Genomic DNA, 16,091 nt, shown 5'->3' on the forward strand with positions numbered 1-16,091 from the left:
AACTCTTCTGTTATAGAAGAAGAGCAATGCAAATATATTACTTCTCTTCCCAACACATTTTGTATCTATTTTTTTGGAAACACAGTTACTGTAAGTCACTATAACAAACATATGTCGTCATTTAACGTCAGCAGAACAAACAATCTTTAATTTTTTTTCAAATTTCATTCAACTTTTCTTTAAAATTTTTTAAAAAACTTTATCCCCTCTGTCTTATTCTATAGACTAATCAAAACGTTCACTCCTGTTGGGTTGAAGGAAAAACAACAGAAACAACTTCACACCAGTTGACTATAATAAATGCTGTGTATGACCTAGAAAATTCCCATGATGCCAAGCGGAATCTGTAAAACACTGGGAAATGGGTCAAGCTTTTAGAAGCCATATGTAGCATTGCCCTCTTGTGTCTCAAACAAGAAATAGTTTCACAACAATAACAGAAGAAAAAATTACGCAGCAATTTAGCAAAAAAAGTCTCAAAGGTTTGCTAAAGAATCTTAAAATGTACCTTTGTAAAAAAAATAGGTGCTACCATATACACAAACCTCGACACAGACAACTCAAAATAAACAGATGCACTGATCCCCAGCTCCAGTGTGTAAACGGGTGATTTAGGCATGCGTACCTCTGAGATTTAAAGTAGCGTTTCCTCTTCTTGCCTTTAGGAGAGCTCATATTTAAAGTCAGTTGCCATCAGTTTAGAAGAGACAGACTGCCTGAGCTGCTGGACCCGTGCTACACTGAAATACTCTGACCTAACTCCGTGTTTGTGCGACAAAGCCATGCGCGTCATTATCCCCTGACCTCTCGCTATAATCCCATCAAATCCCAATGTCCTTTTTTGGTCTAGCGTAGTCTAATAACAGGGTTGGCGTTCCCATCTTCACTTAACACGCATCAAACACACGTTGAAATGGCAGCATAAGAAAAATAGACAGCATGTCTACGTGCATGCATGTTTCGGTAAATGGTACAAAGCTTGAAAATACAGCAGAATGCAAGAAATTTATAGAGTAAACAGGATTTCACAAATCTAAAAGCACAGAATGTGTGGGCGTTATTTACACAGGATTATTGAAAACCTTTTTGATTACTTTTGTGTCTGGTGTCAAAAAAAAAGTAATAATTACATGCATCTAGGACCCGAAACAAAGTAATACAATCAACATGTGAACACTACTGTAACAAACTTACAGCTAGAGAGCTTGATAAGCTCCAGAGTGGCTCAGACCAGGATAAAAGGTTTGCTGAAGTGCAACGAATGAAACAAGAGTTTTAGTGTTGAAATGATAAGTGGGGAAAATGATGAGCAACACAGAACAGTGTAGATATACAGCTGATATTTTTTTGTTTGGTGTGTTTTGACGTGTTTTGAATGGGGAAGTGATATCTCAGTAGTTAAGACTCTGGGTTACTAATCGGAAGGGTGGGGTTCAAGCCTCGGTATCGCCAAGCTGCCACTCTTGGGGATCCTAAACAAGGCCCTTAACTCGCAGTGCTCCAGGGGCGTTGTATCATGGTTGACCTTGCGCTCTGACCCCAGCTCCTAACTGGGATCCGTGAAGAAAGAATTTCACTGTGCTTTGAAGTATAAAGCACGTGGGGGGATGGTAGCTTAGTTGTTAATGTTATAAGTTGCTCTGAAAAAGGGCGTCTGGCAAATGTACATTTGGATTGTTGTCCTGTCAGATATTTAAAAGGTGCGCCCCTGACGTCACTTCATTCTCATAACTCAATGAGGAGAAGTTTATGTTTCCTTAATGTCCAATTAATTAAAATTTAAATTAATGTCCTCAGGTGCCAGGAGAGCAGACAGGTGCCAGGACAGCAGACAGGTGCCAGGACAGCAGACAGGTGTCAGGACAGCAGACAGGTGCCAGGACAGCCCTTGCTAATGATAACTGTAGTAAGCTAACACTATTTGACCTTTATCACACAATGCAAATTTAATAATTTCAATTATTGGATACAAACTTTCAACACTGAAGTAGTTACTTTAAATGTATTCAATTGTAATTAAAATAAAAAAAATATATATTTGTTACATCAATGAATGCCAGTTTATATTTTTCCTCTACTTTGCACATTGAACATGCCAAGGTGGGAAAGATTATTACACCTTGCAAAAAGTCTATGAAGACAACGTTAATCATTTAGAATATTACATGTTTCGACTGGTACAAGGGACAGAGGCCAGGGCAGTGCATCCAAAAACCAAATGGCACTCTGACTGTATCCCTGATGTTAGCGGTACATTTCCCGAGGAGCTCATCATCTCGTATCAGGCACCAGGCGAGCGATATGCTGCCTGACCTAATGTTCCAGTTGGATTAGAATATGAAACAGGAGCCTGAGCTGAAAAAGAGGAAGATAGACCCTTCGAGCACTTTAGCCTTTTCACGACTTTAGCGTAAAGGTTAGAAAGAGACCTGGTTGATCAGAACACCGTGTTCACCTGGGTAAGGTACCTGTTGAACCTGAGCTTGAAACAAGCCATTAAACTGGGATTAGCGCAGGCACAGTACAAAGAGTACAGCACTGACCAGCACTCACATAACCCTTCACCCATCTCACCAGTAGAATGCACGTATATTCCTCTTAGCTATTTGATCATATATTTTCATTCTGAAGGGAAAAAAGCCTTACAAGCAAATTAAAGACGGACATTTCCATCACTTCATCTTCCGAGCTATTTTTTTTCTATAATCAATCAGCTACCATTTTTATTCTTATTTCTTTCCCAATGAAAATAACAGTGTCTCTATAAAACCGAAAGACTTGTGCTAATACATAACAGGACATTCTTCTTCCTTATCATTACTTATTACCCAGTGAATAAAAACCTTCCTATTCATATTTTCTGCATATTTAAACTATTTAACTCTAACAGTTTACACAGAAGATAAAAGCTGATTTGCACCTGCTGTATTTATGCTGTTTAAAAATTAAAACATTTGAAATGTAACCATTAAAATTGCAATATGATAATTTGAAAATGCTCAGCATAAAATTTACACAAAAGTAATGTAACTGTGAACTAACTGCACCCGTAAATGGATTTGACTGAGGTAATTATGCCTAATTTTTATACATTTATAAAAAAAAAAAAAATTTACACACTGCATTTGCGCTCTATATTCCTGTGAGAAATCATATACTGTAGTATATATTAATAATAAAACTGTGAAGTGAGCTAGTAAAAGATCACAGATTACTGCTCAGAGAGTCTTTTAAATATATAAAATAGATGTTTTCTTGCCTTATACCCAGTATTCCTGGGACAAGCTCCGGTTGCAGTTTGACCAACCGAGGATAAAGCAGCTATTAAAGAATGCAAGGGAATAGGTTCCATGTAACCAATCCATAGAAAGCCATGTAACAGCATATGAAACACACACACACACACACACACACACACACACACACACACACACACACACTTCAAAAAATTTTTGTCAAAAGAAGTTACCCTTCAAGTATAAGTAATTTGGGTTATGTCTTTACAGTATATAATGTACTGTATACAAAACGTAGGTAAAAAAAATGGGGTCTGCACTGTAATAAAGTGTATAGCTAAACCACCTCACAACTCCCGGTATAGTTTTGCTTGTTCAGTCACCGTGTTTTTTTCCTGATTCATTCCCAACATGTGCCTATATACACGGATCAGGCGTAACTTTATGGCCACCGATCCGGCATAACATTATGACCATCTGCCTAATATTGTGTTGGTCCCCTTTTGCTGCCAAAACGGTTCTGACCAGTCGAGCACTGACAGCATTAATTTCTTCAGCAGTTTGAGCTACAGTAGCTCATCTGTTGAATCGGACCACATGGCCAGCCTTCACCCCCCACGTGCACCACTTTTGATAGATACTGAGCACTGCAGACTGGGAACAGCCCACAAGAGCTGCAGTTATTGGAGATGCTCTGACCCAGTCATCTAGACATCACAATTCAGCCCTTGTCAAACTCAAATCCTTACGCTTGCTCATTTTTCCTGATTCTAACACGTCAACTTTGAGAACAAAATGTTCACTTGCTGCCTGATATATAAAGTACCACATACTAACAGGTGGCATTATGAAGATATAATCAGTTTTATTCACTCACCAGTCATAATGTTATAATGTCATAATCTTATGCCTGATCAGTGAATATTGTGATTATGATGCTAGGTTGCTCTTACGTGTTACTGAGAGTGTTAATGTGTGTGCATGGTGTCCTGCAATAGACCAGGGCATTTCCCAGTCTCAAGGCAGGTATTTCCTTGACCCTGACTACGAAAGCAGGAAATGAAATAGAAGGTTTGAATAGTACTAGTGTACATTTTATACTCTTGCAGTAGCACCTGGTAAATCTTTGTATTCTCTGCACTTGTCATCAGTTTGCCCATTCATACCCCACACGCTAGTGTTTTCCACCCTTCAGAATTGTGACTAGAGCTTCTTTTGCTCCAGATTAAGACGGTATAACAGGGGAAGCAAAAATTAGCATGAAGCTCAGAATGAATAATAAGCCCTAACTGTCAGATCAGGAATGATCATCAGCGCTGCAAAGCCACTGCATAGCCAACAGAACTGGAGTGAAGGAGTAAAGAGTGCATGCTGACACACAGTCACCTCTTTGCCTTATCCCTGCAAATCTGCCTACCTACACCAGATCTCCCCTGCCTCACCTCTGACATAAAAAAAAAAAAAGAAAAACACTCTCCCATCACCTATGGTGTTAGTTCATCCCAGCCTCGACCTGGAAACAACGCGTTCACATTCATGTGGACTCCTAAATGAAATGCATTATGCAGGCTATTGTGTTACAGAGGACGATTTGAAATATCCATGAACATATGGTATATTGTGCAGCGCTGATGAATAAAAACACGACTCCTGTGAACTATGCTTCAGATTACACTTTTGTATCAAAGATGGAAATTTTGTACACGGCTGCGGCTCTACTGCTAGACGATTCGGTCAATTTCTAACACTTATAGTTATAAAGCACAAAAAAAGATAATTTTAATCAACTGCAAAAAAATAAAAAATACCCTGCGTATTCACATCATTATAATAATAAATACTAATATAATAATAATAATCATAATAATAATACAATCTAACCAATACTGCATGATCCAATCATGTATGTAAAGTAACACCTAGTCATCAGGGACTTACAAAGAACAGATGGTGTACATTAGTAATGTATGGCTTATCTTCATACTGCATATATGTTCCGCTCATATCTGTGTGACAGCACAATACAGACTCGCTTTCCTTAGTCTAATAGCTCCTTGCTTCCTATTATTGATTACAGAACCAACAGGGGCTACACTGATGAGAAAAACGTCCTCCGTGTGCGCCACATGATTCCGCAAGTAACGTGGGACGGGATTACTGTCAAAAATCAAACAAGCAATATAGCTTGCAGATTCGAATTAATTCATAAGAGAAAAAAAAGCCAGATAACTGGACTGGCAATGTGTGTATTTTAATAACAGTATCGCTGGATACATATCTGATAGCTGCACTGTTGCCCAGCATTCAGCTGAACATTGCTTGAGCACACACACATACACACGCTCACACACACACACGTTACATCTTTCAGTGTGCGCCTCCGATATTGACCCATGCCTGTTTTCCCATGCAAACAACAGAACGGCTTTTGAGAAAGCACCATTGTAACTCGACTATGGCACCAAACCTCATGACCCACATTTATAACTCCTTTATAACAAGGTCTAATATTAGCAGAGCAAAAATAATTATTACCACTGAAGAGATGCTATTCAGCCCATTATGGGCAGCAGAGTCAGAGATAAAGCAGTGTGTACAGTATAAGGTAGGGGTTTAAAAATCAAAAGGGCTTCCTGAAATCAATACCACCACAACCACTTTTAAAACTAAGATCGGAGAATCGTTATTGACAATCGCGTGGAATGTGAGGAAAACTGATTTGCTCGCTTTACATTCTGTTTAAATGAATGTGCCATCTCTATCTGATCAAAGTGGGTCTTAAATCAGTGGACCAGGAAGCTTCCAGCTGAGCAGCCCATTAAATCCAACCTGTCAAGAAAACACCAGCAGGAGTAAAGCTCGAACAGCAACGATACAAGATAAATACGAATGTCCACATTAAGTTCTAAACGGGATGCCAATGAACCTTCAGGGACTCAAAACAAAAAAACAAAAACAGTGTAAAGCGGTGAGATGTAATTTATGTGAGTAGAGTGCCACTCTACTTTGCAGAAGTCATCTTTACCATCTTCTTCGACCCTTGATGTCAATGGGCTTGTTAATGGCATATGGAGAGCCATTGATGCAGGCGCTGCGGTAACGGGCGACCCTCTCCAGGGAAAAGAGTTCCGAGCTCACCGGCAGACTCATCGCTGGCTGACGAGAGGACAGTGAGTGATAAACGACAAGGCGGATACAGACTCGCAGACGACAAAGGCTCCGTCTCTTCCAGCTAGACTGGGGGTGGGAGGAAGAGCAGGAGAAACTGCAGGGGAGTGGAGGAAGTGAATGTGTGCATGGCTCTGTGTGTGTGTGTGTGAGAGAGAGAGAGAGAGAGAAAGAGAGAGAGAGAGAGAGAGAGAGAGAGAGAGTGTGTGTGTGTGTGTGTGTGCATCAAGGGAGTCTATAAAAGAGTGTAAATTGCCAAGTTTTAGAGCAGTAATAACAATTAGGGAGTTAATGTAGAGATGGGAGCCAGTTGAAGGGTGGGTGCGGCGCTCCACGTGTCTCTAGGTGTGCGTGCTGCGCCACTCCGAATTCTTAGAACTCGACTTGATTTTCTGTCATTTGTTAAAGGCTTTTATATCCCAGGTCCTTGAGCCTAATAAGAGAGGCGAGAGTGACGTACGAGCAGAACATTATCAATCCAGCGAGCCGATCCTGCTGCCACTTCGTTTCTGCTTAGAGTCAATTTAGGGTGCAAAAAAAAAAAGAAGTCCGGTGCCTTTTGGCATTAGAAAAAACATTGAATTACGCATTCTGGATCATGATGGATTGTGCTGTTTGCGCGTCTTGAATAACGAGGATGCGTCAGAAGTGGATTTTAATCTGACCAGGGAAGAGCTCCTAATGAACACCATAGTGAATCTTATGACTTGAGCCCTGCAGGCTCATGTTTTATGCGTGTGGAAAGACCCCAAGGCAGGACATAAATGACTGCTCTTTTGCCCTCCGAATGCAGCGGTGCTATTGTGTGTTATATGTTATATGACCTCTGGATGGTTTACAATGCAAAGACTTATACTGCTTATAAGAACTAAAGAGCAGTTTAATTACTTGTACATTATTCACAAAAAAAAAGATTTTCCACCACCAGGCAATCACTTCATATTTGCACACATTTTATATAAAAATTTTTTATTGACAATATAGTCAAATGTTTGTGGATACCTGACGTTAAAATGTTTATGTGCTTTATGAACATTAAATACTCAAAAAAATGTGGCCCCTATTTGCGGTTATAATAACTAGAGCTTGACCTTTTTCCGATTGATCGGCACCGATAGTTAATTGCTATAACTCTCGACTATCCGCAAAAGTCCATACCGATAGTTTTTCCGACTTCTGTTCTGCAGTCTTTAAAATAGCGGCCTCTAGAGGCCAATCCCTAATGCCACGAGCTGTTTCTTTTTGCACACAAGACTGCACGCTTCACGCAAAGAGAACGGTGCTATATTATATTTATTTACAATTTGTTAATAATATAATTATATTTATTCATATAGTGACATTTTTATGATTCAGTACTAGTTTTTATTTAGATTTTTGTAATAAATTACTATTTAGTACTATTTTACATAGAATGTGTTTGAATTATTTTTTTAAAAAGGTAAACAAACTGTATGGTGTTTTCTTTATCATTTTAAAGTTTAAAATAATCCTAAACTTTCCATTGTGTTCTTTGGCCTGAATTTTTTTCTCATCCCTGGTTGTTTTCTCTCCGTTCCTCTATTTTTTATTATGAGGCATCTTCTTTGTTACCTGTCCAGGGGTCTCGCTTATAAACATGGCATAAAACGAGGCTCAAACCGTGCGTACGCCACTTTTGCACGCAAAGGTTGTGATTTATAAAAAAAAAAAATACAAACAAAACAAACTTGACGGGAGAAAGTGCACTCTATGTAAGTTAGTAAACTCTGAGCCTTGCGTACTCACAACGTGGAAACACAGAAGGTGAGAAAGAGAACTGGTGACACAGACACACGTTTACAGCCCTGTTTTGTGTGTAAGCCATAAATAAATAAATAAATAAGACCAAGATCAGTCCAGAGTTTAGTGGGTGGTGCGTCAGTAATAGTGGTCTGTGGGGAAACACAGTGCTCCGTGTGTAGTTAAACAGACTCAATGAAGCATCGAGGAAAATAATTTTAATAACTTTTTTTTTAATTCTAATTACTCAAGTTACTCAAAGAATATAGTTTGGACATGTGCAGAGGAGGGACATGGGGTATATTGGTAGGAGAATGCTGAGGATGGAGCCACCAGGAAGGAGGAAAAGAGGAAGACCACGGAGGAGGTTTATGGATGTGGTGAGGGAAGACATGCAGGTAGTTAAGTTGAAAGAGGCAGATGTAGAGGACAGGGGGTATGGAGAAGGATGATCCGCTGTGGTGCCCCTTAATGGGAGAAGCTGAAAGAAGAAGAAGACGACGACGACTCAAAGAATTATTTCAGCCCAAGTGCAGCCAGTGTTCCAATTCATCCCATAGGTATTCAGTAGGTAAAGTAGTTTTCTTTCACTTCAACCCATGTAAAGCATATCTTCATGGAGATGGCTTTGTGTACAAGGACATTGTCATGCTGGAACAATTTTGGTAATATTACTGTAATATTACTACATCCAAAGACACCCTACAGAACTTTGTGGTAGCAGTTTAAAGAAAGTACAACGTATAGCTGGAAAAGTCAGGTGTTCCAATATTGTTGTCCATAGAGTGTACAATGCTTTGTATAAAATGCTAGGATTGTACACTTGCACACAACTTAAGAGTTCAGTATTATTATTATTTTTTTTTTATATTGATTCTACAGACTTTTTACTGTCTTAGAGATTAGACTGACTCAAAAATATAAATATCTGACAGAAGCATAACCTTGTGCTCTATAATGATTTTATTATCTTGACAGTTTGGATATGAATGGTGTCTGAATCGCGTGTGAAAAGAGTGCTAACAGAGCTGGTGTAGAATTTAGTGTTGAGAGAGTGCTATTAGGTGAAGAGACATTAAACCACTGCAAGGGACCAGAAACCCATTGCAAACAATTTGCTTTACAGACTTATTTAGTCTAATGCAATTAACATGAGTTCTTAGTCCTTTTGAATGCCTGCAGTGGTTTATAAGTTTGTCAGGACAAAATAATTGTGTGTAGATGATGAATAGAAAAATGACTGATCTCGAATAGCTGGATTGTTCAATAGGCTGAATGAGCATAAATCTCCACAAGCACACTCCTAAATCTAGTGAAAAATCTTTCTAGAAGAGTCGGATGATATAACAACAGTAAACGGGAACTTAATATGGAATAGGATTTTCGAAAAACTACATATGTATATCTAAAGCAGAATCCAGTCTAAACTGTTGCCCATCTGTGGTTCTCTGGCAATCATAGGAATAAACCTCTTAACCTCTATTTCAACATCACACATGTCTCCTGGACAGTAGATGCACTTCTCTTCATTACCATAAGAGAGCAGTACAGCAGCACACAGCAACCGACCACACCGGACCTCTAACTGCATTGCCATCGCATCACCTACATCATAGTTTACAGAACTGACAGGTTCTATGATTAACACTGCGATAAACAGAAACCTCAAAAATTAAATAAATAATTAAATAAAAGCTCAATGCTCTAAATAGGAAACTTATGTTTTTGCGTTTTGAATGCACCCTGTTATACTGCAATCAGGTTATTGCCATCTTTTAGGACACCCACAGAGAAACATTCCCAGCTGGAGATAGACAGCTCTCTAGTGGGGACTCTTTAATGCGAGTGCCCATCATGCTTTGTGCCTGAGGCTCAGACAACCTTAATTACCTCTGCAGGGGGTCAGGCTGAGATGGTGGGAGCTGGATCATGTGTCATTTTACATTAAAGACTAACTGCGAATTCGAGAGAGATTTAATGTTTAATGATACATCGTTGTCGCTTTTTTTTTTTTTTTCCCCACTGTATCTCATACAGTGTGGTTTGAATGAAATGTGAAATAATAGAAACATGTTTAAAAAAAATCCAGAAGGTAAAGTTTATCAGAAAATCAAGTCAAATACAAATCTTTATATTGTGATACAGTGCATACGTGTGTATCTGCAAAAGTTGAAATAAAAACGTCTGTAAGGATATATTTTTGTGTCACCTAACTGCAACAAACAATGTGAAACAAAATAAAAACAAGGTTTTCACTTGACTCTATACAGTAAAGCAATATGTACAGTGGTCTATGAAAAGTCCATTAGATGCCCCTGTGGCTAAATTCTACCAAACACACGCACACACACACGCACACACACACGCACACACACACGCACACAAAAATAGCAGAAATGCAGAAAAATAGCTTTGTGATTTCCTCACATGTAGAATGGCACACTTTAAGTTGAGATTTATAATTTGTGATAAACAAAATTAGAAATGTTTTATCCGTGATATATATTTACATGTATTAGGAAATTTCCCTGGTGTTTGGCCACATCACAATACATTCAACACAATTACCTTTTAAATATCAAACATCCAAATACTGTGCCATGAGTAGAAACTAGTAGATGCACTTTGTAATTTATATGACAGCAAAAATAGAAATATTAGCTAAATGTATTTCAGATTGCATTAAACGTAATAGTATAACTGTGAAATACTGTATATTCAATAATAATAATAACAATAATAACAACAATAATAATAGTAATAACAATAACAAATAAATAAATAAATAAATATATATATATATATATATATATATATATATATATATATATATATATATATATATATATATATATATATATATATATATATATATACAGTACAGACCAAAAGTTTGGACACACCTTCTCATTCAAAGAGTCTTCTTTATTTTCATGACTATGAAAATTGTAGAGTCACACTGAAGGCATCAACGGCTATTTGACCAAGAAGGAGAGTGATGGGGTGCTGCGCCAGATGACCTGGACTCCACAGTCACCGGACCTGAACCCAATCGAGATGGTTTAGGGGTGAGCTGGACCGCAGAGTGAAGGCAAAAGGGCCAACAAGTGCCAAGCATCTTTCGGGGAACTCCTTCAAGACTGTTGGAAGACCATTTCAGGTGACTACCTCTTGAAGCTCATCAAGAGAATGCCAAGAGTGTGCAAAGCAGTAATCAAAGCAAAAGGTGGCTACTTTGAAGAACCTAGAATATGACATTTTTCAGTTGTTTCACACTTTTTTGTTATAATAATTTTTATGTATATAATTCCATATATAATTCCACATGTGTTAATTCATAGTTTTGATGCCTTCAGTGTAAATCTACAATTTTTATAGTCATGAAAATAAAGAAAACTCTTTGAATGAGAAGGTGTGTCCAAACTTTTGGTCTGTACTGTATATATATATATATATATATAACAACAACAACAACAACAACAACAACAACAACAGCAACAACAATAATAATAATAATACTACTACTAATAATAATAATAATATAGACATGAAACATAGTAATGCCAATATGGACAAATATGGACAGCTTGTAATCAAAACTGTGACTGTAAAAATGTCTCCTGGAGAATCTGGTGGAACTCAATGCTCTCAAAAAAAAAAATTCTTTTCACTTTTTTGGGTGTTGTCACATTGTAAAATGCAATAAACTGGTTCTGCAAAATCTATAAATAGGTTGGAAATGTCAAAAGTTTTCCCAGATAGTATGGATGCAAATTAGATGGAAAAAAGAGTTTTTGTTTTTTGTTTCCTGTGCTGGCTGTTGTGGTGTGGGCTAATGATGTAACCATACAGACTAGCTTTCTTTTCCCTTTAAGTGCAATAATATTAAAGTTTACATTTCAAGAGGTATGTAACTGTAATGAAATACAAACAATAATCCTTGATTTATAGCTCATGACTCATAATATGAGCAGTGGACGTCCAGGACCTCGTTGTACAGTAATCGATGACATCAGTCTTCAGTACAGGACCTGGTTCAGCTCTAATGCACCCGATTCATCTTTATCAGGAATCGCTGCAATAAAAAGCTACAGCCGCAGATCAATACACTGCTTACAGAGAACAGAATCCCATAAATAATGTGTTAATTAAATGTCTGCCTCGCTGGCACTTCTTGTTCTTTATTCCTGTTAAGTTGAGTTTATGCCTGAACCATTTAGGAGTACAAATGAGCAGAAATACAAAGAAATTCTGACCCCTGAAAATGGCCAAAAATTATACTTATTGTTTTTCTGCCTGTAAAATTAGACTGAAAAACTATCCCAAAACATTTCACTGCAAGAAAGTATGACATCACAGTCATTATGCAAATTGTCATCAATATGCAAATACATGATCCTTCTACATAATACTACAGAATATTTGCCATTCCAATAATTACAATAATAATTGGATTATTACATTATCGTAATATTGTGCACAAAAGCACAAAAAGCAAATCTACACTTTTCACATTTTCACATGGAAAAGCCCCCAGCACCATCATGTCTCATTCATGTTGGATTAATTCAACATGGCTATGCCCCTTATTATGCTGTATATTTTAGATTTTAAAAAAGGCTGCTTTTCCAAACACGTTAACATGGAGGTGCAATCAAATCTGCTCCACTCTGAACAGAGAATGAATAGTGAGCTGAAATCTGATATCCACTATGCAAGCTGGAGTAGAATCTGACCCCCTGCAGAGATAATTAATACCATCAAAGCTGCTAGCACAAGGCATTATGGGTGGTGTTTTATACACAACTGCTCTTTTTATCACCACTAGAGAGCAATCTGTCACCAGCTGAGAGTGTTTCTTCATAGTTGTTGGGGAAGATTGGCAAAAACATATGATCGATTGTAAATAACTCCTGCATCAGAGAACGCATGATCAGAAATGCAAATCCTTCTTTGCTTCCAGAAAGAGTTTTCTGAGACGCAGTAAACGGAGCAAACCGATCAATTCTTCCAGAATATTTATTTCTCTGATCAGAAGGTGTTGGTAAGTTTTCTAGAACAGCAGGACACTGTTGCAACAGAACTAATAGATGTGTTTTTATTAATAAAAATGTATCATCTTTCATAAGCAAGCTTTCCGTTAATAGAAGGAGCCTCCAGTCTCAGTGGTAATCAACTTCATGAGTAAGAAAAAGAGGCTGGTGTGGGAATAACTGTTTATAGCTGCTATTGATCTGTATATACCGATCCGGCATAACATTATGAGCATCTGCCTAATATTTTGTTTTGGTCCCCCTTTCGCTGGCAAAACAATTCTGACCCATCGAGCATTAACATCATTAACTTCTTCAGCAGTCTGTTGGACCACATGGGCCAGTCTTCGCTCCGCACGTGCATTAATAAGCCTTGACCTCCCATGACCCTGTCACCGGTTCACCACTGTTCCTCCTTAGACTACTTTTGGTAGATACTGACCACTGCAGACCAGGAACAGCCCACAAGAGCTGCAGTTATGAAAATGTGCCGACCCAGTCGTCTAGACATCACAATTTGGCTCTTGTCAAACTCAAATCCTTAAACTCGCGCCATTTTTCCTGCTTCTAACATCAACTTTGAGGACAAAATGTTCACTTGCTGCCTAATATATACAGTACCACCCACTAACAGGTGCGATGATGAAGAGATAATCAGTGTTATTCACTTCACCGCTCATAATGATATAATGTCATAATGTTATGCCAAATTGGTGTTTATTCCTTACGATGAAAAGTAAAAAATTGTAATTAATAGCAAATTGCTGAAGTATATGAGGAATAACACACTCCAAGGCACGCTATTAATGGAATATAAGCCACTGTGGGTTGTATTAAAACAGCCCTTGATCAACCTTTCAAGTTTCTTTTCCCATAACAGCATGGTCTGTGCTATTCCTCATTCCCTTGTATTTCATATAGACCATTGAGATGTTTACAATGCGCAATGCTTTTTATCTATTTATAGTTACACTTAGTGTGTGGAATGTCTGTAGCTCCTGATATCCAGTATGCTGTGGTAGATATAAACAGATCACACCACATCAAAAACTATTCATGTGCTAAATCTCCTTTTTGCTATTACATATAAATTACATGAAGCATCCGTCGTTCATTGTCCACTGAATTATTTGTTACCATAGAAACTAGAAGTTGACTGATTCATCGGTTTTGGCGATTAATTGCCACTGATTGGTGGAACTGCCAGCTATTTGCAAAAATCCATACAGGCTTGTGTCTGTTGTTGGAGTGGCTGAAAAGATCCGCTGTCATTATCTAGAGGGAAAACACTGACGCCTCGTGCTGTTTGATTTTACATGTGAGACTGTGCGATACACTGATTATATTTAAAATTTATAAGGCATAATTTCTTAATAATCTTATTACATTTATTCATTAATATAGTTATTTTTTTCCATTTAGCACAGTTTTATGATTCAGTACTGTTTTTTCTATTTTTTGTAATAAAGTTCAGTACTATTTTACATGGAGTGTTTGTTTTTTATCCACTATCTATTTTAAATAACAGTTGATTAATTGGTTATCGGCTATCGGTATCTGTAAATCTAATATCGTTTGACGTCTCTAATAGAAACAATATCATATATGAAGGTGAGCATTCATTTTAAGCTTCTGCCGAGCCTCGAAATCAAGAACTCGACATTACAGTGGAATAAACTTCATTATATGATGCTCTAATCAGGAAACCTGCCTAGGATCCTTGGGTATAACCTGCAGCTGACTCAGCGTGGCTCGGTGTGAAAGCACTTTATCAAGTGTATCCTGCTCTCAAATGCTTTTTCCTGGAAGATAAAGCATATGGTGTGAGAGCTGGCTGAATTCATCCATCACTGATCAGGAGCAGCTGGAGGAAAACCCGACAGGCAATCTCGCAGCTCCAGCAAGAGATGAGACGTTGGACGGCTTATCTGCCTTACACAATGCTCCTCTCACTCTCAATGCAAGATGCCCTAAAGAAGCCTTTTAGTCAGGTCATGAATAAGATCTATCCTTGGGCCTGCTTCTTTGGCTAAATTGCATTGAAAGCCTGCCATGTACCTCAGCATCACTCGCCTCTTTCCAGCTACACGCATTCATCATGCGGCATCCTGACACATAAAGGTGAGAAAAAATTCAGCTTTAATAAAGCAGTGTGATTAATTCAGTTATTTCAAAAGCCTTCAAGTTGAAACAACAGGGCTTGACATCAGGTGTGCATATTTTCAAGAACTGCCAACTGGCATAATGTCAGAGTCTCGCTTCAGGAAATAATTACTCGGTCATAACAAAATAAAAATTTTTTGTTTTTTTTATTCCCAAATTACACACTCCTGAGAATGAGGTCTGGTGTGTTTAACGTACATCTGACATCTCCTTAGCGTTAAAACATGTTTACCCTGGATCTTTGCGTGAGGCTGCTGTGACCGGGTCTGTCGAGGCAATAGGGATGCCTAATTAGTCTGGAGGAGAGCATGTGCCGTGCACCTGATGGGCTGATGACGTGGCCACCATGCTGGTGTTTAGCCAAGAATTCATCTGGATCTGATTATTCTCTTCCTTTTCACTGTGCGTGTGTGTGTGTGTGTGTGTGTGTGTGTGTGTGTGCCTGCCATGCGCCTGAGTGTCTGACTAATTCTCTGCTGGCCCAAAACACGTCACACAGAGCAAAACAGCTCCCCGGACAGCAGCGGTTAGGATCCAATTAGTATAACAACAAATTCACTGTCAGATCGGCTAAAACATGTTCGAATACAGTGACCTTGCAGCTGCAGTGTGTATGAAGTTTACTCAAGACTTTTAAGACTTTTTACTCAAGTCAATGAATTGCTTTTCTTAGACCCAGCTGTAGCAAATGATATCTTTTGTAAGCTTCTCTGACAACATGTCAAAACCG

General features: G+C 38.3%; 1 protein-coding gene across 7 annotated transcripts in view; it reads right to left on the reverse strand.

Moving 5' to 3' along the window:
• The window catches only part of pde4d (phosphodiesterase 4D, cAMP-specific), a 168,714-nt gene that overhangs the window by 39,918 nt on the left and 112,705 nt on the right, over positions 1-16,091 (reverse strand). The window contains exon 1 of one of the 7 annotated variants that reach the window (XM_083555347.1): positions 6,262-6,469. The exons of the other annotated variants lie outside the window; for them this stretch is intronic. Coding sequence (XP_083411473.1) covers positions 6,262-6,386 — 125 coding nt within the window. The 5' untranslated portion in view covers positions 6,387-6,469. Of the gene's footprint in view, positions 1-6,261; positions 6,470-16,091 lie in introns of those variants that run through there. 7 annotated transcript variants of the gene reach the window in all.

Source organism: Silurus aristotelis (genome assembly GCF_946808225.1).
Source record: "Silurus aristotelis genome assembly, chromosome: 11".
Lineage (NCBI taxonomy): Eukaryota > Metazoa > Chordata > Actinopteri > Siluriformes > Siluridae > Silurus > Silurus aristotelis.